This window comes from Halichoeres trimaculatus, unplaced genomic scaffold (assembly GCF_033239565.1).
Source record: "Halichoeres trimaculatus isolate MK-OKI-2021-1 unplaced genomic scaffold, fHalTri1.1 fHalTri1_scaffold_2, whole genome shotgun sequence".
NCBI lineage: Eukaryota > Metazoa > Chordata > Actinopteri > Labriformes > Labridae > Halichoeres > Halichoeres trimaculatus.
In genome coordinates, this window is record NW_027437180.1 from 17,497,967 (window position 1) to 17,521,338 (window position 23,372).

The 23,372-nt window shown below is 39.7% G+C and overlaps 1 protein-coding gene across 3 annotated transcripts; it reads right to left on the minus strand.

Annotated features, from left to right (window-relative positions):
- Positions 1-33: 33 nt before the first annotated feature.
- On the minus strand, positions 34-22,381 carry LOC141785476 (pre-B-cell leukemia transcription factor 1-like). Of its 3 annotated transcripts, none has more exons than XM_074663818.1 (9): positions 22,251-22,381; positions 19,244-19,591; positions 17,898-17,971; positions 6,119-6,363; positions 5,752-5,942; positions 5,532-5,667; positions 4,723-4,870; positions 3,803-3,892; positions 34-1,370 (listed from the first exon to the last, which is right to left on the minus strand). In XM_074663818.1, the coding sequence occupies exons 2-8, from the start codon at positions 19,426-19,428 to the stop codon at positions 3,846-3,848; spliced, it is 1,026 nt and encodes a 341-aa protein (XP_074519919.1). In that variant the 5' UTR covers positions 19,429-19,591; positions 22,251-22,381; the 3' UTR covers positions 34-1,370; positions 3,803-3,845. The 3 variants fall into 3 exon arrangements, with proteins under 3 accessions (XP_074519919.1, XP_074519911.1, XP_074519926.1); XM_074663810.1 differs by lacking the exon at positions 22,251-22,381 and adding an exon at positions 19,931-20,216; XM_074663825.1 differs by lacking the exon at positions 22,251-22,381 and adding an exon at positions 19,931-20,216 and having other exon boundaries at positions 35-1,370; positions 3,803-3,889.
- Positions 22,382-23,372: the final 991 nt, after the last annotated feature.

Sequence of the window (23,372 nt, forward strand, 5' to 3'; positions counted from 1 at the left end):
TTAATAACTCTTTGCAGAATAACAAAACATTAAAAAATTCATTTTAACAGGGTGTGAGTCACAAAAGCTGTTTCTACAACACATCTCTGAATTGTGAAAGATAATAAGATTATTATAAAGAAGGGCTGTGAAGTTTAAACTACTGGAATAAGAACTCTAAAAGACAAAAAATGTTACAGATTTTTTTTCAAATCCTGATCCTTCTTCACACATGCGGACATAATCACAATTCATTTGAACTATATTTGCAGTGCTTACTTTCTTTTTCAACACTTGTTATCTTTCAGTTGTGACCAATTGAGGCGCATTTCTCTAATTTACACACTAATGCATTATTTGGCACTCTCTCAATGAGCAGATACTTTTTCTGTGACATTTGTCAAACCTCCACAGCAGACTCTGAATCTGCTCTTTGTAGAGTAGGGCTCACAACTTCCCAGCATGCAATACTGAGAGCTGTCTCAAAAAGAGTGACAGGGGTGGAAAAAAGAAAGTCAAAATAAAGGGGGACAAAAAGGAAGATGGCAAAACAAGAGCTTGAGGACCTCTCAGGCCACAGCTGTTTAAAAAATATCCAAAGAGAAACAGGTGCAGTGCCGCTGCTCTGCACTAGAGGGCGTCAATGAGTAAAAACACACATTTTGATGTTTTCAGTTCGACGTGCACTGGATCTGAAACTGAACAGAACTATAAAAAGTGATGACAAAGTTCAAGTGTGCACACTGACCTCCTGGGTTAAAGCCTCTTTGGTTTGGTTGCTTTAAAAGCATTCAAGAAACACCATTCATACCTGACAAAGCAATCATTGTACTTAAAATGTGAACTTACAATGTCAATTTACAATCTTTCAGATGGAAATAAACACAAACCTCACTCTTGTCTGAAGCAACACCACAGGATAACAAACATTTATTAAGTAACAACATGTTTATTCAATTTTGGTCATGTCTTCTGTCATGTTTTTATTGTACCCGTGACAACCTTATTGTTAAAAAAAAGTTTAATATCTTAAAAAAAGACTATCTCATGCTTTCTTTTTGTCTTTTATCTTATTGTCACTCTGAAATAAAACGTCAACACTTAAAGGAAGAAGAAACCAAGCAGAGGTGAGAACACTTTGATAAAGTAAGAGCTTAAACACACATGGGAGTGGAAAGAAAGAAAGAAAAAAATGTTTTTGCAGATATTTGCAGAGTCTGTGGCTCGGCTGGAGGTCAGCCGGCAGTCTGGGTCGTACTGTACTGAGGAGCAAAATGAGGAGCAAGGCTGGTGGGTAGAGCCTCAGCTGGAGGTGACGTGTTCGCTGTCTGGTGTTTAGGGGTCAGGAGATGAGAGAAAGGGTCTCCATGGTCCTGTCTGACATCAGAAACCTACAGGAAGAGAGTGGGACTGGTGTCAGCTGTGAAGCTGAACATGCTGTGAGGAGGATCTGTTTAGATTTGACTGCAGCGGCACCTTTTGGCAAGGAGCTGCACACACACTGTCATGAAGATGTAACTCTAAACAAGGCGTGTTTGTTTTGGAATGACTGGAGATCAGATCTTCTTCATAAAACAACTTTTCTTTGTTCAAGACAACTTTTCACCAGATACAATGCAAGGATACAAGGTAAGGTATTTATCAACAGTTATGTAGCATTGTGGTTTGATGTGTCCGTAATGTGTAATGTGTGCTCATCTACCGAGCAGAGCTAACGTAACCTCACTCTTCATTTTATTGATGGACTCTCGAGGTTGAACAGACCACTGCAGAATAACTGCTGACTGTGGGTTGGAATGAACATTATCACAAATAGCTTAGGTATTGGTTTAGCCTTTAGCTCGTGCTCTGTCACTTTCCTGTTCAGCTTTCTTCTGCTCTTCTGTCCTTTTTCTGATTGACAGTTCAGCTCCTGTGCCCACCATCACTACAAAATTAATCCAAGAAAACATTTTCAGTCGAGAAGGACACAGAAGTCTCTTCTCACTGCTAAACTTCATCTGCCGGCGTGGTGTTGTCATAGAGACTTAGACGTGCTCGATTGACCCACTTGGGAAGCTAAGAAGTAGCATTTTGGAATAACCTATTACGGCACTGATAATCTCATTTTAAAGTGTAGATTACAATCTGTCATATATCTAGACATGAGACTTTTTCAAGTTAACTTAGAAACTCCTCACATTCTTTTTAAATAACACCCTTAAAGTGATACTCCTGGATGGAACAGGTTGGGTCCTATCACAAGGTTTAGGGCAGAAATTACCCCTACAGCAGTGTTTTTGTGCAGCAGAAGCCCAGGGCGCTCACACCAAAGACCCCCTCCCTGCTCCTCTGCCGGTTTCCTCTGCACTCAGACAGAGCCATTTTTTACTTGACCAAAAACACAAATAAACGGACTCCCACCGTAAAAATCTGATATCGGTCTGCATTCACGCTTTATACAAGTGAACGGCAGGTTGTTCTTGCTCTCATAATCACTCATCTTTACGTTGTTATTGCATAATTCATCCTGGCAGACTACCTGCGTTTGTTTATATCTGGCACGCTGCACGCGCAGAATGATACACTAAGCGGCGAGCGCCTCATAGCCGGCTGTTGCTCTGCAACGGAGGTAGCGCCGTTTTACGACACGATGAGAACTAGAGCCTTATTTAGTGGTGTTTTGTGTGAAAGTAACGAGCTGAAAATTCTCTACATAAAGCGTGAATGCAGACCAATATCAGATTTTTTCGGTGGGAGTCCGTTTATTTGTGTTTTTGGTCAAGTAAAATATGGCCCCGTCGAAGTGCAGACGAGCAGGGAGGGGGTGTTTGGTGCGAGCGCCCTGGGCTTCTGCTGCACAAAAACACTGCTGTAGGGGTAATTTCTGCCCTAAACCTTGTGATAGGACCCAACTTGTTCCATCCCGGAATATCACTTTAAATGCATTGACAGGTTTTATACATTTTAATTATCAAATTTGTTGAAGTAAAAAATATCCATATTGGTTGAAGATCCTTCACATTTTCTTGTATTTTGTTGCTGAATGTTCACTGATCACTGTCTTTATGATTGTGGTTTCTGCTAAACAACAAGCAAGTTTCACACTATGTTGGTGCCACAGATAATAAAAATAATAATAATAACAATAATGCATTTTATTTATAGAGTGCTTTTCAAAATCTCAAAGACGCTTCGATAAAGGGGCTACCATGTATTATAACACTTAAGTAACAGCTTAATAAAAAAAAAAATCCTGTCATGTTAATATAAATGGATTGACATGAAGAGTTCAGACACTTTTTCTATCCCAGATGACTGTAATTTAATGCCCTGTGCTGTCCAGGTCAGGCTCAGTGTGAAAGAAAGGATCTCCATCAGTCAGCTTTACTAAAGATGTAACACAGTGAAAAGCTGTCACCATGGCTGCTCCTCATTGCATCAATTTGAACATCCTCACGTCTTCTCTCATCCACTAATAATTATGGAGAGAGGAAGCATTTGGAGGATCTTAAAGCTCGACCATTACATCCTTTGTTTTTTTACCTTTCCCTGATCTAAAAAAATGTCATTTTAATGTTGTGGCAGCAAAATATATTGACTTAAATTACACTTTTGATGTTTGTAACACCTAAGTGTGATGGCACATAATGAAGTCAACCTGATGTCTTTCATTGGGAAAAAAAACACACAAAAAAATCCTCACCAGGAGGAGCTAAGACGTGAGAAAAAGACACAAGTGGGGGGATGCAGGGAGACAAATTAATAAATCAAGGAGCAGCGCGTGACTACTCAGCTGGAGAGAACGTAACCATAGCAACAGTGTGTAACCATAGCGACTCACATGGAGACAACGAGGGTTGAAGTGAGTAACTTCAGGTATGTCCTCATAACCTCCCGTCAGGTGTGAAACACGGAGCTGGATATCCTCCTGCTGGCACAAACAGAGATGGATTTAACACACGAACACAAAAACACTTTGAATTCTAACTTCAATCACATCAGACGACTCATAAACCTCAACTCATTGTAAAACTGTGTGAGGCCACACATATAAAGACAGATCAGACCCATGTTTAACATGAAAATCCTTGGACCACACATTGTTTGATATCACAACCCGCCCACTAGAGATTTTTAGTGAAGTTTCTCCATGAAGCTCGCTCACAGAAGCTTGCATTAGAAAACGTGACCTCAGAAGATGAGCAAATAAGGTAGGTGAATAATATCCTCAAGCAGACGCCATGGCATTCAATTTTTAATGATGCAGCAACAAAAAGAAGGAAAAAGACTATGGATTAATCAAGCCACAAGCTTGTCTTCTTTTTTAGTGTCCCACTCAGTTCTGGGTAAAGTTTTATCATCGTTAGCTGTCATGCCTGTGAGCCGTAACAGCTGGTTGACGACACTTCCCCGTCTGCACCTCTTATTAGTTTTGCAGATATTCTGTTGGAGACAGTCTGGCCAGAAAACGTAGATATTAAATAGGTTTGAAATAGTAAAATAGTTTCATTATCACCGCAGGCCTTAGATTTTTGGAGACAAACCATCAGTGTGATAACTAAAAACACCTCTTCCTGAGAGGTTAAGGGATGTAAATTACACAGAGAGGCTCCTGGCTTCTCAGTTTGGTGTCAGTATCATTCCTGACATATCCTGAGGTCTAATAATAAAGTACCAGGTTTGCCTCATTTAGTCTTATGAAGCCAGGCTGAGGGATTGGGGTGTGTGGGGTGTGATGAAAGCTAAGATGAGTGTGTGTACCTGAGTTTGGCGTTGCTGGGGAGTTTCCTTGGCTGGCATGTGAAGACGCAGAGGCAGCTGTCTTCATCGCGTACATGTTGGCTTCCTCCTGGAGCTTTGAAACATTCTTCTTGTACCGAATCCTCTTGTTTCCAAACCAGTTGGCCACCTGAGGGAGTCAGAGAGGCAACGAGTGACAAAAGTTAATCAAGACATGCAGCAGGGGAAAAAAACTGGACAATCCCCACCAACTGGCAGCTTTTGAGCTGGATATAAATCTTCTTTTTTTCCAGAGGCTGCTTCCACATTAGACAGATATCTGTAAGGCTTAAAGTAGATTCTTCTTTAAATATTTCCATTGCTTTCTTAACTTGCTATTTTTGTTGATAGCTAAATTTTTTAATTTCTTTTGTGCGTGGATTTTTGATATTTTTGAAATACTTTTCAAAGTGTTCCTGTTTTATTTCCCCCTTTTTTTGCTGATCTTTACTTTGCATTTTGTTTGGGCAGTTTTTGAGTTTCCTAGACTGCTCTCTGTTTGTCCTGAAGATGTTTACTCTATTGTCCACCCAAGATCCTCTTTTTGCTTCGTCTGTCAAAGCCCTTTGTGAGCATTTGCTGTCAAAGGTGCTTTGACATTCGAAGCCAAGACAGGAACAAATGAAGTTATTACTGTAAGTGCAGAGGAAACTGATTGACAAACTCTTCTTTGTGGCGCAGAAAGCTGACAGCCGTTATCCTACGTGGTCCTCTTGCTCTCTAAACAGAACAGCCCTGCTCTTAACAATGTCCAAGTTTCTCTTTATCCAGTGTGTCTCTACTATTCTGACCTGAGAAACAGTGATTGAACACTTCTTGGCCAGCTCCTCCTTGGCCTCCTCACTGGGGTACGGGTTGGCCAGATGAGAGTAGAAGTATTCATTCAGAATCTCGGCTGCCTGCTTGCTGAAGTTTCTTCGTTTCCGCCTGAGGACGAAAAAAAAAGGACAATGCAACTCAAAATCATCACTTTCACCTTTTTCATCAGTGTTGATGGGAAAAAAAACCTACCTGGCATCCAGGAACCTGGAGCGGAGGATCATGACAGCCTCACACGTGCTCTGCTTTAGCTGCATCTGGATGGTGTTGAACTTGCGATGGATGATTCCCACCATTCGCTCGATCTCTTTGGGGGAGACAGGCCGGGTACGAGACTGTTCCCTCAACAGGTTCATCACGTGGTCGGTGAATTCATTGCATGCCTTTAGGAGAGAAGAGAAGAAGAGAGGTAAAAGGTCGATTTGACACACAGGAAGAGGAACTTTATTCCCCCTATACAAGACGACTTGGTTTTATATCAATGCAGCGAACAGTCGGCACTGAGTCTTTTCCTGCAGAGAAATCCCTGTAAATCCTTTTCCTTACTCAAATGTCCCACCTGTTCATATTTCTCCAGCTCAGCATGGTACATCTGTCGAATCTGAGCCAGCTTCTCTCTGTACTCGCCGTGCTGTAAGCTCCCATCATTGGGCGACACTCCAGCAGCCAGAGTAGCTGCAGCTGCTGCTGCAGAGGCCCCGCCTTTCTCCAGACCAGCGACACCCTCCGCTAACAGCATATTGTCCAGTCGCATGATCTGAGGGTCTGGACCATCTTCTTCCTGGATGCCTCTGATACCCAGACCTTTGGAGATGAACAGAATATTATATAGAGAGAGCATAAAAAAGTTTAAAACATTTAAATGTGGAGTTTTATTTAAATGTAATGCACTCAAATATGAAGACATCAAAGGGGAAAGAGCTTAAAGCTCTGGAAAGCAGAATGCAAAGTTGGTTACAGCAGATTATATAACACAGTCATCATCTTTCAGAAAGTCTGACTCAGCCCGGTTCAACAGGACAAACTGGTTTTGCACTGGTCGCATACACATGTAGTTACATCTTAGGGCACATGACCTGCTGGCTTTCAGTCAAACTCTCATCCCCTACTGAACCTAAATCCCCCTGATGATCAGTGGCATGTTTATGATGCAAAGCTGAACTGGTCATAAATATCTCACACATCAAGCAGCCAAGTTTCTGACTGATTTTAATAACATGATCGAACAGAAGTTTCTTTCCTATGTCAAAACAAAGTTGTGACATGAGCAGAGTCTGTGAATGTTACTGGATAACCAAGAAACTGGATGGAGTCTGAAGCTGTTCTGCTTCACATATGGTGTCATTATATCCCCACCATGACATGTACATGATATTTCACTATAACAGCCAGCAGAGAGCACTATCCCACAATAAAAGACAAGCGACACACATGTAGTGTTTGAACACTAGGTTCAGTTAACTGCACTACTAACTTTCTCCACAGGCCTCAAAAGCAGACACTGAAACATGAGGTAAAAACTCAACCAAAAGATTTTTGTCATTTACATTTCATTTCCATCACACTACACCACTGTCTCCACTTAAACAATGTGTAGAAAATAAGTGAAAATTGAAGATGCTCTAAGATGTTTTTCTTTGTTGATTCCCATGAAATTAATCAACATAAACATTTGTTCTGAGATGGAGGGCAGTAGAAGAAAAACCTGACACCAAAAGCCAAGGCCCTTTGATCACGCAGAAAACTCTACATTTAGAAAGCTTTTACACACTGATATTTGACATTTCCCCCCAAAAGAATGCACACCAAAAGGCACCTGTCTAGCCAGGGAATTAATTCAGGTACTGTTTTGCCACCTTTAACACCCCGAGTGGTTGGCACCATAGACTGTATATAGAGTGGACAGTGTGGCTCCACCATTTATTATTGTACGGCTTTGAAGCCAAAATTCCTCAGTCACAGGCTCAGCCATTGCAGCAGTTTGGAGCCAGAGTCTGCGCAATTGAGACGATGAGGGATTCTGGGAGAATCTGAGTGGAGCTCAGACAAAAATAATTATTATTTTTTTCTTTCGAGAGTCTAATCACTTCTTGACTCTACCTCCTGACATATTTTACAATCCCCGAAAAAAATACACGAGAACGGCAGCTGTCAGTCATCTTTAAACATGATGAAAGCTCGTTTTGAACCTAGTAAAACTAATGAAAAAGAAACGTATCAGAAAAAAGAGGACTTGAATACAAGACAGCCAAATAATATCTTCAAATCACCACAACAATCGAACATGAGAAACATGTCTACGAGGAGTATTAATTTTTTAAAGTTTGACCACAGTCCATCTGGAATGACTGGAGAGCTGTTTTTTTAACCTATACTGCAGCCAGCCACCAGGGGGAGCAGTTTTTGTGGCGACCTCACTTCGAGCTGAGCAAGCTGACATCCATTTTTTCTACAGTCAATGGTTGGCACAGCCTTACGCTTAAAGGAGTTATGCGGGCAATTTGGTGTTGGTTTTGTTTTGTTTTTCTTTTTTTTTGTTTTTGTTTTAAAGTTATTGCTGTGGGCCTTATGCAGCTTCATTTTAGAGAGGACAGGAAAGTGTATGGAGCAGGACGCATTGTAAGAGTGGTGAGTAATATGCTGGCAAGGTGCCACAGGTTGGATTCAAACCAGGGCTGCCTGCTCAAGGACTTGCCTCATGGGCAAGCAAACCAGATCACAGGGCTAGGTGACTACTAGCCCCTGGAATCCGCAGTGTTTTTACTGGGTAAAGACTCTGTTTACCATGAGCGCTATTACCAACAGTCATGATGATGTGACTCTTACCAAGGTATGGGTTTGTTTTGAAGCAAATGAAAGAAGGCCTGATCTTCACTTGACACAACTTTTCTTTGTTCAAGAAAACATTTTTTCCGGATACAATGCAACAAGGTCATGTATTTGTTTGTAGTTACGTTAGATGTTGAAATATGACAATAAGCTGACTTTGTGAACTTAGTTTATTGTAGGGATAGACCAATTATCGGCCGGGCAAATTATTGGGGCCGATATTTGGCATTTTGGGGCATATCGGCATTGGCCTTTATTAAAATCCGACGGCCGATACGAAACCCATACAAACTTTGTTGTTTTGGCTCTGATGCTTCTCTGCACAGATTTTCTCCCTGTCTACTCTATGGAAGCCCTAGACAGTCAAAACCTTTAAAATCAGTCATGTAAAACTAAACAGAAAATTAATTCAACTGCATTACATGCCCATAAAAAGCAGCAAAAACTAAATTCTGTCCAGTTTTATTACAGTTACATAACATTTTTTAAACTTTATTTACTGTAGAAAACTTAAGTCATTTAATTTCTAAGTTTTAATTTAACTTTATAAAGTTACATGGGACCTGTTTAATAAACATATGCTTGAAGGCATTTGACTGCAGTTAAGTGTTGGAGTTTGTATTGTTCAATTTTTTTTACACCAATATTTTTTTTACTTTGACTGCAAATGAACAGACCACTGCAAAATAACTGCTACATGTGGGTTTGTAATGAATATTATCACAAACAGTTTAGTTCATGTTTTTTTGCTCTATCACTCTTTTTTTAGCTTTCTTCTGCTTTCTTTTACTTTTCCTTTTTCTAGTCCAGCTCCAGTGTCTGCTATCACTACAAAATTAATCCAAGAAAAGAACAGATCTTGCTTCTTACTGTGAAACTTTTTCAGTTGGCGTGGTATTGTCAGATGGACTCTCAGGTTTTGTGAAGTTGTGGTCAAGACTATTGTAGATCACTCATAAAGTCCACACACTGCCTTAAAGAGAGAACATCAGAAGACTTGGTCTCGTTCAAGCTCAGCAGAGCCAGCTGGTTTCACATGGAGGAAAAACATTAGCTGAAGCTCAGGATGTGGTGCCAGCTTTTCTTGGCATCCTCACAACCAAAGAAAAAGAGACACATAAACACAATTATTCCTGCGCACACAGATACATATACACACAGACACACAGCTGTTAATTAATGGCAGCTCTTAAGGAGCTACTAAAGACCCCGTGAAAAATGAAGGCTCATTTGAGAGGTCGTTAATTTGCACAGTTATGCAAATTAGGAGGCAATTACAGTGCAGTTCCAGAGATCGTCATGCATTCATAATCCTGCAATGAGGGCAATGACAGCCCCCGCGTCTGTCTGACAGACACACAAACACACACATGTAAACACTTACACTACCTACACACTGCTGTGCAGGATTAACCAGGATTAAAACATAATCCAACAACTCAGAAAGTCAGAAGCGATGGTGACGCTTTTATCAGCTCCAGCAGAAACATGTATATGTGTGTGTGTGTGTGTGTGTGTGTGTGTGTGTGTGTGTGTGTGTGTGTGTGTGTGTGTGAGTGTGTGTGTGTGTGTGTGTGTGTGTGTGTGTGTGTGAGTGTGCTCCATGACTACAGATCACCGGGTCTGAGGTCGAGCCACCTGTTTGTCAGGAGAGGAGACAAAGAGAGGGAACTACCAGATTAGAGACAGACTCCTTGATGTCACTGATTTGTCCTCTTCATTCAGACGTGTGTGCTGTAAACACATTAACCTTTCTGTTTTTAAATCTTGTTTCCTATCCTTTCCCTTTCCCTATCCGTTACTGGCATCGTATGAATCAAATTATTGAAAAAAAAATCACAAAACTCTGGCAGCAAATGTTCTGAAAACACAAAAAGGGAATTTCCAAAGTTGTAGTTGTAAAACTTATAACAGAAAACAGATACATTGAGATTTTTAAGTTATTACTGTGTTATTTCTAAACCAGATGATCAGAGGGAGTGAACTCTTCTAATGAGTTATGGATACATAGACTGACTTAGACAGAGGGTAAAATAACAACCTTTCCCTCTTTCTGGTGTTTCTACAGAGAACTGGACTTGGTTGACTGTCCACAGAACATTTGTTGTTTCTTGTTGTTCCTCTTCAACCTCAAAAGCTGCAATGAAAAACTTTTGGCATGTGACGATTCCCTAATGAGACGAGTCATACAGCCACCCTCCAGTTACAAAAAGTCTACCAGGTTCAGTTAGCATACTGGATCAAGCTCAGCATGATCATGATGATCACCTGATGACTGAGAACCTTCACAGACAAACTTTGACAGGGTCAGTCCATTTGTGTTTGAAGCATCCAGACCTCCCATGAACCAGAAGATCTACCAATCAAATGAAGGGTGGATACTACCAGAGCAGAGGAAGAAAACAAAAGTGTGATCAAAAGATTTTATCAACGCTCATGTATTTGGTGCTGTCAAAGTTTCCAGCAGCATACACAACCAGCCTGAATGGTACATCTGGAAAATCAGAGACCAATCAGCCAGGATTGATCTTTCAAATCAATATCTTCTACAAGACATTCTCCTAGATGCTAAAAGACAGGCTGTAAAATGTGTTAATCAGCAATGCTCAGACTTCACGTAAATTTTACATCTTCACATCAGTGAATGACGTTACTTTTTAATTTCTCGATGGCATATACTAGTTTTTCTACCACATATTTCCCTCCAATCATCACACTTCTTTGCATTACTTTTTACATTTTTCCTCCTCATGTATCTGTTCAAGTCTAAAGACAATACATATTTTAGCTTGTAAATTTATGATGTTGATTGTCTTCTGGGGAGTTTTTTTTTTCTTGCTGTCCAACTCATAGGACTGTTCACCAACCAACTCTCTCCAACCTTCTCTTCATTTTAACCTTTAAAGCTGCCATGAGAAACTTTTCGCAGGAGCGATTCTGTCAATCCCCAGGGGGGATTTGGATTTTGGGGATTTCTGGATGTCAGCGATTCCCTTTTTTGACCAATCAGGAGCAAGTCTGACCTGATTGGTCCACTGGAGCAGATTTTGTTTTTGGCAGTAAACAGCCACAAAGTTCCATGCACAAGCTTCCTGTCTCGGAAGAAGACAAGACTAAGTGGCTAGAGTTCATTTATCAAGGAAATGTGCCAGCTACACTCAGTAAAATTGTGCATGTGTGTGCTAGTCACTTCACGGCCGACTGCTTTGCCAACTTTGGACAGTACAACAGAGGGCTAGCAAATAGACTGGTTCTGAATCCAAGCGCATTACCAACCATCCACCAACAAACCACAGACCCTGGAAATGTGAGTATTTTAAATGCTGTGTGCTGTGGAGCAGATGTAAGTGCTTTTCCTCAGTGTCCCCCCTGTCTCTGTGTTAGCTTCAGGACGCTAACTTTAGCTGTTGTTAGCCTGTTGTTTTAGCCTGTAATGTAACGGTAAACAAGCTTCGCTGTTTCTAAACATTGAGCACTCGGAGCTCGTGGCGCCGTCTTCAGTGACGTGGAAGAGCAGGGCGGTATCAGCGGTGGCTCATTTACATATGAAGGTCACGCCCACTAAATCAGACCGTCCTGAACAGAGGGGCTATGAGAGCCTGGAAACAATGCTGCTGTGCTTGATTTATTGGCTTTTTGGACCAAAACATGTTACTAACATTTCATGAAGACATCAATGATCCATCCATCCTTTAAAGATGTTTTAGTATAAATATTAGAAATCGAGCCGATCTCCTTAATTTTGGGGAACAGTAATCAAAGATCCTTACATATGAAACTGATCTTATATACCTTGGGTAGGTCTGACAGCCAGCCATTGTTGCTTTTTGCGATGAGACCTAAAACTCAGGACACTTTATTGGTTGTTCAAGTTAAAACTTAAAGATTTTATTGTTTCAAAAGTATTGTTTAATGATTTTCAATAAAATAAGCTTGGAACATTGAAGGCATATGCTGTCAGTTATAAAAAATAAAAAGTAAAAATGGGTATCAGCAGGTCAGGCTTTTTAAAGATTGGTGATCAGTAATCGGCCAGAAAATTGTGATCGGTGCACCCCTAGTAAATATGAATCTGTTTAAGAGGCAGATGAAAATTCCCAAAATACACGTCGTCTGCCACCACAGTAAAATAGTGCAAAGTGAGTCCAGAGTTAAGAGAAGCCTTAAAAATTAAACCACACAAAGTAGAGGTGTGATGCATCACTGAACAGAGTGCTCTGACAGAGTAAATCCAGCTGTTTGAGGTCATGGGAGGTAAAGAGTCCCCCTCTGAGAATCTGATCGCAGTGAAGTCTGACGAGCTTCGGGGTCTGGAGATTATCAACCGCCTGTCAATCCTCTGAACACAACGGTTACAGCCTCTCCTCCAACTCATCCATCATGCTGTCCCTCTTCCTCTCACTCTTATCTCAACTTTCTTTACATTTCTTCCCCCGTCTCTAAAGTCACGTGTCTCTTTGTTTCTTGCCTTTTATTCTGTTTCATTACTTTTTCCTCTTCCTGTCCTGTTTTGAACTTTCAGGAAAAGAAGGGGTTGTTAAAAATAGAGAGTTATATCTGGACCAGGGAAAAAATGACAGAGGAAGTCAGGGAGGAGGGAAAAGAGAGGCAGATAGAGGATGACAAGTGGGCAGTTTTTTACGACTGCTGTCATGTGAGAAGCTATTTTCAATGGATCTAACATAGAGAAAGGAAATTGTGACAGCATGAAGCAACACAATGATGTACAATGAAGTGAAGGAAACAAAACTAAATTCATTCAAATCTAATTCTGAGTAAATGATGAGACAAAGACGTAACCAAAGATCTGTGTACCCATCAAAAATGTTACTTCATTGTCCTAAAAGTTGCCACCAGACATTTTGAAGTTGATTAGAAAATGAAGTTACAAGATCCTTAAATTGAGAGCACTTCTCTATTATCTTGCTAATCTAGCATGATTTAATAAATTAATGGAATATCTGAGTCTAAACATGACGGTTCAGCATGTAGAGAAAAACAAACAATACGAGCCTGTTTTGGAGACTGAAATGCAATTCATTGTGCAATAAACAACACTGAGCCACAGCGTTACATGTCATTTCTAACATTAATTTTTTCACTTTTCATTTATTTCAAATCCATTCCTTATGTGATAAAGATATCCTGATGAGGGTTTTAGCCCTTTCTCACAAATTAAGTAATTACATTCAAGTATCTACTTGTATAAAGTCTGTAACAGAAATGTGTAAAACTATATAGAGATACAGCTGCACTTAAAGCAACAAAAGCTATAAAAATCAATCCAGTGTGTCTGCTTGTGGAGGGAAAAGCAGTACAGTCCTACTTGAAGAACAGTTTCTGTGTTGCCCTTTAATATGGATACTTATTTTAGCAACATTTGAACAAAACATATAGACTGGATGAAAGCAATGCATCCACCCCCAATTAAACATTTTTGATAAAAATAGAATCTTCTATAAAAGACAGACAAAGGGGATCTGTAATTTTTATCACTTAGCATATAAAGCTGAGATGAATACAGACATATCACAGGACTTATGGAATTTAAGTGAGAGGTTGTCACAGGATTTTTAAGGACACCAGCAATTGTTGCTAAATTGAACCTGACCAACTCACAAAGTTGCGGAGTAACTGCGGTGCACAGCTGAGCAACCACACACACAAATTCACAGCATGCCCCATACTAAGGATATTCTGGTACGGCGTCTGTCAAAGACGTGTTTCACCAAGACTTCCCCAAGGATCTGAGGGTGGCATTGTTGGGTGTTACACCAAAGGGAACTGATGGAAGAGGGAAGAAAGTATGTTCACAAATGCTTCTGACATCAGAGGTTAAATGCACCACCACTAAACCCCCATCACTTGGCCTGTGGTCTGAGAAAGTCTCTGAAAACTATTCACTGGAGGAAATAAATTAATATTTGTGACTGCAGAAGGATGAGTTTGTGGGTAGATGGGACTCTGCCTTGGCTGTGTTGGTGAACTAAGGCTGTATTAGGCTTTTCACACCAACGTGATGCAAAGAAATGAGATGAGCAGAATCAGCACGAGAAAACGCATGTGGCTTTTTAACTTTTTAACACTCTGTGAAGCATCCATTCACAAATTGCAGGGTCTGGTGTATCACAAATACATATCTACCACGTACTGGTAGTTCACATAGTGCTGACCTAGAGTAGAAAAAGTTGTTTACACTGTTAACAATTCCTCTTCTCTGCCAAGTTTGGCCACTATTTCAACCAAGGAATTGTTCGTCGCACAGTTATCGTGGTGATCTCTGTGTGATGTGTCATATAAACGCCAGTATTGTTCTGTACATTTTTACTTGTACTGGACACTAGGAGCTCCAGCTCATCTGCGAATCACTGTGTGGAAGTTGGAAATTTTCAGAGTGGCTCGACATGGAACTTTTCCGCCCTAAAAAGGGGCGGCACAGGGGGGCAAAGCTGCTAAAATGGTATTTGTCTGCACAAAGCCAAATGGACCTTGCAGACATGTCAAGCATAACCAAGCTTTAAAGTGCCTGAATCCCACCCAACCTGGAGCATAGGAACCACCAACCCTTTCATCTCCTGCCTTTTTTCTCCCTTCTCTCTTGTACTTATTTATTAATTTGTCAACTTATTTAACACAATGAATGCGTTCATCATTTTCTATTTTATTAGTATTAAATAATTATCTGTGAAATTTTCTAACAGATTTAGCAAAATGTATAAATGACTGCTTAAGTTGCCTGAAGTAGAACTTAAAACTTAGTTTGAAAAATTACCTCAGATATTTTGGTGTTCAAATGTTATTTTTCTGTTTGATCCTCGGCGTACAGAACTTTCTTTTAAACAGGTTTGTGCAGACTGAAGCCTTAAACTCTCATATTTTATGTCTAAAGAAGTTTCAAAAATATTGACACAACCATGTTAAATAATGTTCACCCAAATTCAAAACACACAACTAACATAAGTGCACACATTCTGGGTAGGTTTGGGTATATATAACCAGATCAATTTATTCAAATTTCCAAAATCGATGGACTCAATGAGGCATGTGCACTTTGTGACAGTGATATAATTTTTCCTTGATGAAGTTTAGAGAGAATTCTACAGTCACTGTAAAGTTTTTCATGTCTTCTGTGTCTTTGCCACATGTAACAGCATTAACCACATTCATCGTTTTGAAAAATGGTCATGGCGAACCCCAACACCAGTCTGAAGTTCAGCTAAGCTTCGTTTAAAAAGATTCTGACACTGCGAGGAAGCAGGCACATCCTTTATGACACTAACTTTAACACAGCGTGAGTTTGAGGTAATGCGCTATTTCTAATGTCTTCACATTTAAACTCTGCAGCTGTGGTATTATATTTTGTCATGTTCACAAAAAATATCATAGTTTGGAAATACAGTAAGATAAAATTTGCAATTCAAAAATCTAAATTTATCTTTCTTGAATACCAATTTAGAGCTCAGCCCGGCTCGTAGTAATTTTTGAGAAATATGAAGTACGTTGTTTGTTTTACTTTCTTATGTGTTTTTTTAATACATTGTGTTATGTGTTGTGCATTACTCATCCACGTAAGAACGAGAAATGTATAATAGAAACAAAAGAGAAATCATTCATACAGTTAACAGTTTGAGAGTCAGGGTGGTCAAACTGGCTAATTTCTTTGGTTATCAACATATATTACCTTTTAATCTCCAAAAATCATGGAATCAATAAAAAAACCTGATCTATAAAATTAAAACAATAACCATTAGGGATGGGTACCAAATTAGGTACTTTTATAGGTACCATCCGAATTCTGTCAAAAGAACCGGGTACCGGCTCATGTAAAATCAAAGGGTACTATATTTAGGTACCTAAATGCATCCTTGTGACTGTGAGGGAGTGGAAGGGTAGCCAATTTTCCATGCTGGACATGGGCACAGCATTACAAGGTTATTTAATGAAGAATAAATATGTGTAGTCAAAAAAAATACATGTATTTTATTACTAAACAAATTGTTATTTTTTTACCACAGAAACACAAAAAAGTACAGAAAATTGGTACCGCTGAGTACCGGTACCGATTGCCAGGTACCAGGCATCGGTACCGTATTGTTTCAAATGTGAAAGGTACCCATTTCTAATAACCATCCCTATCTTACTCTTCTTTAATTTAATATCTATTACCAAGCGCAACTTCCTCTATTTACTTTGATCTTTAGCGAGAAACAGCTTTAGACCCAAACCTTTTGCTGGTTCAACGCCCGCAGAAGCACCACACCTAAACCCTTTTTTGTTCACACTTGTAGTTGCACTTTGTTGACAGATAGCAAAGCCAAGTCGTGTTAACAGGTCAGAGCAACGACTAAAGCTTTCAGCATCTTTTTACTTTAGATTCTTTACGTGATTCCATCTCATTGATTAAGTCAACAGGTAGAAAACACAGGCCAGCACACATGGAGCAGTGACGAGTTAGAGGCTTAAGACTCAACACTCCATGGAAATGAATATCAGTATTAAAGCACAAGCCTGAGTTAACAGCATCACCTGTTTTGCCATTGCTTATTTTCACATTTTACTTCCTTGTGTCTTTCACAGAGCTTTTTGGAATTTCGTACTTGGTGTGGCAGAGGCAGTGTGGTTGTCACTTTTGTATCTCTAGAACAATCTTCTGTTCTCTCCTTTAGTTGAAACAAACAGCACCTCAAACTATCTACTCCATAACAAAACTAGGAATTTGTAATTTTTTTTGAAGATTTAGCTACTCGGTAGGAAAGGTTTTGTTTCGGTGCCTCAGTTAAGTCAAAAAATCAGGAAGTGGAGATGGGCTAAAGAAAGCTGCTTGACTTATCCTTAGGAGATAAAAGATAAGGAATAATTAAATCCATATCTTCCTAAATCATCACAGCAGTTCTTAAGAGGAAAAACATTTTGCAGCCAAGCCCGGCCTGTTTTGGCTAATGAGTAAAACTTGTATTTGGGAGGATAAAGCAATAACAACACACTTATCAGCTGTGTTATGACAAATATACCACTGTTTACTCTTTAATCTCCAAAGTTCATCTTTCTTTGACTGACATTTTTTTCAAAGTGAGTCATTCCCTCCTTTCTTTGTTTGTGATCTATTCTACGTTAGCTGTTTAAGTGTGAAAAAGCTGAATGAGTGTAACTCAGTGACGTGACCAGTTGCCTTGGAAACGCTGTATTGGTCATGTTGCCAACCTAACACTTCTTGTTCTTTGGCTTACGAAAAGAAATCATCTCGTTAAAAGAGTTGGTGAGAAGCTCACACTTGTATATGCGAGCACTGAAGCCCTTCAGTCTTTAAAAAGGTTTCATATTAAGACCTTAACTTGATATCAACATTTCTTTAGGTTCAGTCTTATTTCCATTTCAAGTCCTTTCTTTATTTTAAGGAAAACATCGAGATGTGAAGTGTTGATTTTGAGTATTAATTAAACAGTTCACTGTAAACTCAATCTGTGATGAACTGTGTGAAAATGCAACAACAAAGCAAGCAGAAAACTTACCCATCTTTTCTTTCATCTCACACAGGACACTGAAGAGGGCGGGTTTCATCCTGTGGCAGTTTAAAGCATGTTTCCTGTTGTGGAAAATAACAGAAAGAATGAAAAATTGAAAAAATTACTAAAACAGAAAAAAATTCAAAAAAATTCAAAATTCATATAGATCTATCATATAGATAGATAGATAGATATGGAGCAGTTTTCTTGTTTTTCTAAGTTTCCAGCAACCCACGTCCATCAGCAGCTGATCAGGTTAACACAGAGCCAGTCAGTGTCACCTGTGTGCAGGTGAGTAAGTGTTGAAGACTGCACTGAAATCAGACCTGGGCTCACAACTGAATGATTCACCTCAATGCACTGAGAGGAGACAAGAATGAATGTACTGCAATGCGAGGACAATTTGGAAAGTAAGGAAGGAAAAAGTCTGCGTCCACTTACGACAGGACTGAGAGTAATTAATCAACAGAGCCGTATGATGTCATATTTTCTGCTCCATCACAGAGGCACATGTTTGATCCTTTCCAGCAGACATCCAATCTGAAAATCTGAAACTGTAATCCACCTCAACACATATTTCTTCCCAAAGTTTACATATGTAAAAGTAATTCAGCAGGATGAGATGCAGAAATGTGTAGATTTATGGTCGGGTCATGTGACTTACCATGTGATTTCAGCTCTACTATGCTCCCTTTTGCACTCAACACTTGAAAGCTAAAGCTATTAGGTTTAGCCACAAAACCATATGACAGGGATCCCCAACCTGACTGTACTGTAATGTGCACATGTTTGTGAGTAGAATATCACAACAGCCAGCTTTGGATCAAACAGAGTGACAACTGTTAGCATGTTATTATTCACACCAGCTCCTTGGCACACAACTGTGTCCCCTCTTCACTATTCAAAACAACTGTAAGCAATGCATGCATTGAAATAATTTATGCCAAAAGTCCAAATCATGAGGTGTTTTTGTTTGATTAGTCTAATCTACAGCTTTACAGTTCATAAAGGTTTGTTTAGTTGCATCTCTTTCTGGGGAGTTTTAACTGCTCATAAATCCGCTCTGTTGATCAGCAGTCACTAACATCATTATAAAAATATCAGTTTGTTTCAGTTTATTGCATGGCTATGTTAAATAGTTGAATAGATTAGCCAAGACTCTATAGTAACAGTCTGGTACTTCTCTATAGCAGCTCTTTGCTTGAATAATGCACTGCTGGATGTGGCTTAGCTGTGGTATTTTTTAAAATGGGACATAAAGAAGGTGTTATAAGTGTATAACAGTGTTTAATATCTGTGTAAGACCATGTAAGCTTGTTGCAGAGCTCCAAGTGCAGCACTGACACTTTTACCTGGCCTGGGCCTCATCCAGACTCTCATCTGTGATGGTCATGATCTGCTGGAGGATGTCACCGATGTCCTGCTGCGGCTGGCCCATGTTCTGATGTTTCCTCATGTTGTCGGGATCCCCCACATCCTCCTGAGACAGTCCACTCAGTCCAATATGAGCCAACATCATGCCTGTTTGGTTCTCCATATACTCCCAACCAATGTGCCACTTATTGTGTGAGGAGGAGATGACAGGAGAAGTATTTCTCCAACTTCTAGCACTTGCTGTGGGGTTGAAAGTTTCCAAAAATAAAAATAAAAACGTCTCGGGACTGGTAGCAGGCCAGTTACAGCAACCTCCTTGTCTTGGGCTGAATAACAAAGGGGAAGAAGAAGAAATGCATCAGCCGTACCATGTAGTCATCTAAAGAAAGCGAGAGTACAACTCAAACAGGGCTCTGCACAATGTGTCTGTTTCTGAGCAAATGAAAGCATGAGAAAAAAGCTAATATCAAGAAAGCGATGTTTTCTTTGCAGCCAATCCGAGGGTCGCTTGTCTCTTAAACCTTGAAAAATACACACATAGAGGAAAGCGCCGACAATGAGCAGAACTGACTTGTTAGAAAGGCATTTTTTCCTTCACTCGGGCACTGTTCCGCCCATCAGTGTTAGATAAATGTATAAATAGTGCTATAGCCGCACATAATGACCTGCGAGTCCTTTGATGTCGCCGTGTCCGCCTGCTCCCCCTTTATTCACGAGTCCAGTACGCCTCCACGGTCATTAAAAGTCTGAACCCACAGGGTCCTCTAAAGCACGGTCCAGGAGAGCTGTACCCGGTAAACTTCATCTATGTGGTAACGTCCAAGTCCCACAATGCCCGTTTTGTACCATTAGTTGGGTCTTGTTGCTGTTTTCTTCGCCTGTTCGGCTATGAGCCTACTGCCCCACTCCTCTCCCAGAAAAAAACATCAGCTAGGAGGACCGCCGTCCATCGTCAAGTTACACAGGAAAGGATAACACCACTTCCGCTATGTGTCAACTTAAACACTGTTGAACAATTAGCCTAACAGCAGGGCATGTCTCACTGTTTAATAAATGAAAAGAAAAAAGAAACTTAAAAAAAAAAAAAATAGAAAAAAAACTGAAAGGTAGCGCACCAGCTGTTGGCGAATAAGGAAGGGCATTTGCTCCACAGCATAGTTTGATCTTCCGCTGATAACATTGTCATTTATCATTTTTATGATTACAAGGGGCTGGGAAAGCATTGCAATCTTTCATACAGGCTATATCAAACTATTCCCGTATCTTAATTACTATTCAGCAGTGCACCCTAAGTAAGATAACCGGCTCCTGTGTACACTTAGATAGGCTACACCAACCTGCACACGAAGCTTCAAGTAATGTCAGCTTTTAGTTTACACTTTCTCTTAAGACTGGGTGAGTGAGTTGTGGTTTAAGTCAATTAAGAATCAAAAATTAACAGGTACACAAATGAAAGAGAGAAAAAAAACATACATTCCATGAAGAATATTTGTCATCAGCAAACTTGACTTGACCATTTATCATCATACTGATATTAAATATGTTACAGATATTCATACTTGACTGATGAAAGAATTCACTAGATTAAAAATCACAATGTTGCAAAGGGTGGAAGAGTTGTTTTTTTAATAGCCTTTATATTCTAAACTTTCTATTTCAGTAGACTTCTTTTATTTTGAAAGTAGCATCAATAGATTTCCGGTCTTATACTATGTATTCCAATAATTCCTGTGTGAATTGACAAAGCTCTACAGCAGTGTGTCGGCGGGCTCCAAGGAGTGCTGCTCTTTGACTCAAAACCGCGAAGAGGCCATCTTTTTTACCATGGAAACACTGTTGTTGTTTATCACGATGATGCCACCAATACTAAAAGGCTTTGAGTGTGTGTGTGTGTGTGTGTGTGTGTGTGTGTGTGTGTGTGTGTGTGTGTGTGTGTGTGTGTGTGTGTGTGTGTGTGTGTGTGTTTGGGGGGGATAATCACATGGAGACCTTATTTTTTTCTCATAACCTTGTCTAAAATTCTTTAACTGTGTAATGTAAAATGTTCACAAGTTTAATTTTGGTTAACCAACTTAAAAATGCTTTACTTCATATTTTCATGCAATTTTCTTAGGAACCTGCATTTTCAAAGATAGGAATAACTTTTAATTTAAAATGTATGAGTGCATTGTCAATCAATTTCTAGTAGGACCACTGCACTGTCATGTCACAAAACTGTGTTTCTGCGTTCAGGACAGATTGTATAATATGGCCATATGTTGACTTAAAATCTAAAATAATGATAATAATAATTCATTTAAAAATGGGACAGAGCAGACTTTTGGTAATGTTTATTTGGTAAATGTTGCAAATACTCTTTTTAAAATACGTTCATCAACTAGTAATGAACTGGTGGCAGAGGCAGTGTGGGTGAACTGAGCAAATCTCTTTCTTCAAGTCTTATGTGAGTTTGTAGCTGCTTGGAGCATTCTTTGCCTCAGATAACTCCAACACACATTGACAACACAGTTTGAAGCTTTACCCATGGTTTATATTCACATCCAAATTTTTACTTAACATTAAATGGTAAAATATAAAACAAAAAAAACGTCAGTATTCTTTGATGTCACCCTTCACACACCTACACCAGTGCATGGGTTAATGTACGTCAGGGAACGAACAATTACTTTTCTAAATGTACTGTGATAAATGTGCATGTCATGCTCTGAGATAGGCCTGATGTGGTTTTGAGTGCAACGCCTGCTTTGCTGCTGCTTTCCTTCTTTAGAAAAAGCTGACTTCACTGAAAGGATGAATGAATCCCCTCAGCAAGTAGCAGAGCGACTGAACCTGCTCTCTCACTCTATCACTCTCACATTTACTACTCCTCACACACAGACAGCTGCATGCTCCCCCAACACGCAGACACACAGATGTGCAGGCATTCAGACACACACACACACATTCACCACACACTGGTAGGCAGACAGACACAGAAGCACTCACTGGTAATTTTCCTCTTCTCCCTGTGGTCGTAGTCTCAGCAGATTACAGCTGGCCCAATCTCATTAATTAGCCAATCATCCAATAAAGCTAAATGCTGTGAATAATCACTGATTTCTGTTTTTGTGGATGTGGAACCTCCCACCACCTCCATCCTCCCCCCTCAAAACCCTCGCCTGTGGACTGCTCTACATGTTGCCATGCCAACAGGGACCTGAGCACCTCTGGAAGCTCCAATCTGTTGTCTTACTCTCAATTTCACACATGTGCACATACTACACTACAGCTGATTGAGAGGCGTCTGCATTTACCATGCACATGTAATGTGCGTAGTCATTACACAGCCCTAAAGCTATTGACAAATTTAACTCAAGTCTCAATGTTGATACATGTTAAACATTTTATTTTTAAAGGGTTGAAGGTGCCTCTTCTGGAGGTAGTAGTTAGCCTGGCAGTTTGAATGCATGCCCCGTACTACTGTTGCCATTGATGCAGGAGTTGCTGGTTTGACTCCTGGCCACTGGCCCTTGCAGTATAAAATACCTTTATCACTTGTGTTTGCTAGGAGAAGATTCAAAAAATTGAACATGTTTGACCCCCCAAAAGTCTTTACAGCCTAATTCAAAACAAGGCCAGTTGTTGTTTTCCTTAAAGAGATACTGTTTGAAAAGTCTAATCGTAAATGATTTATTTTTTTATTCAAGAAAAGGTTTCAGGAAAACAATAATAAACAAATCAGAATTTATTGAGTCAGGAATATGCCTCAATACTATTTTCTACAGAAACACAAAATATGCATATGCATATTTTACAGAAAAACAAGTTGGAAAAAAACACACAGATGTATTACATCCATGTGTTTTTTTCCACCTTGTTTTTCTGTAATAAAGAGATATTTGTGGTTGTTTCCACATAAACTCATATTATTTTCTCAATATCTCTGGGATAACACAATGTATTTCATTATCACAAGATTAAAATTATTAAGTTCTCATGATAATAAAATCCTTTGGTTGTGATTGGCTAGATCCCAACATGCCCCATGCTCCCATTGCCCCCACTGATGATATGATACATGTTAATTGGGATTTTGCAACTCTGAAGATATGGCATCATCTTTTTTGT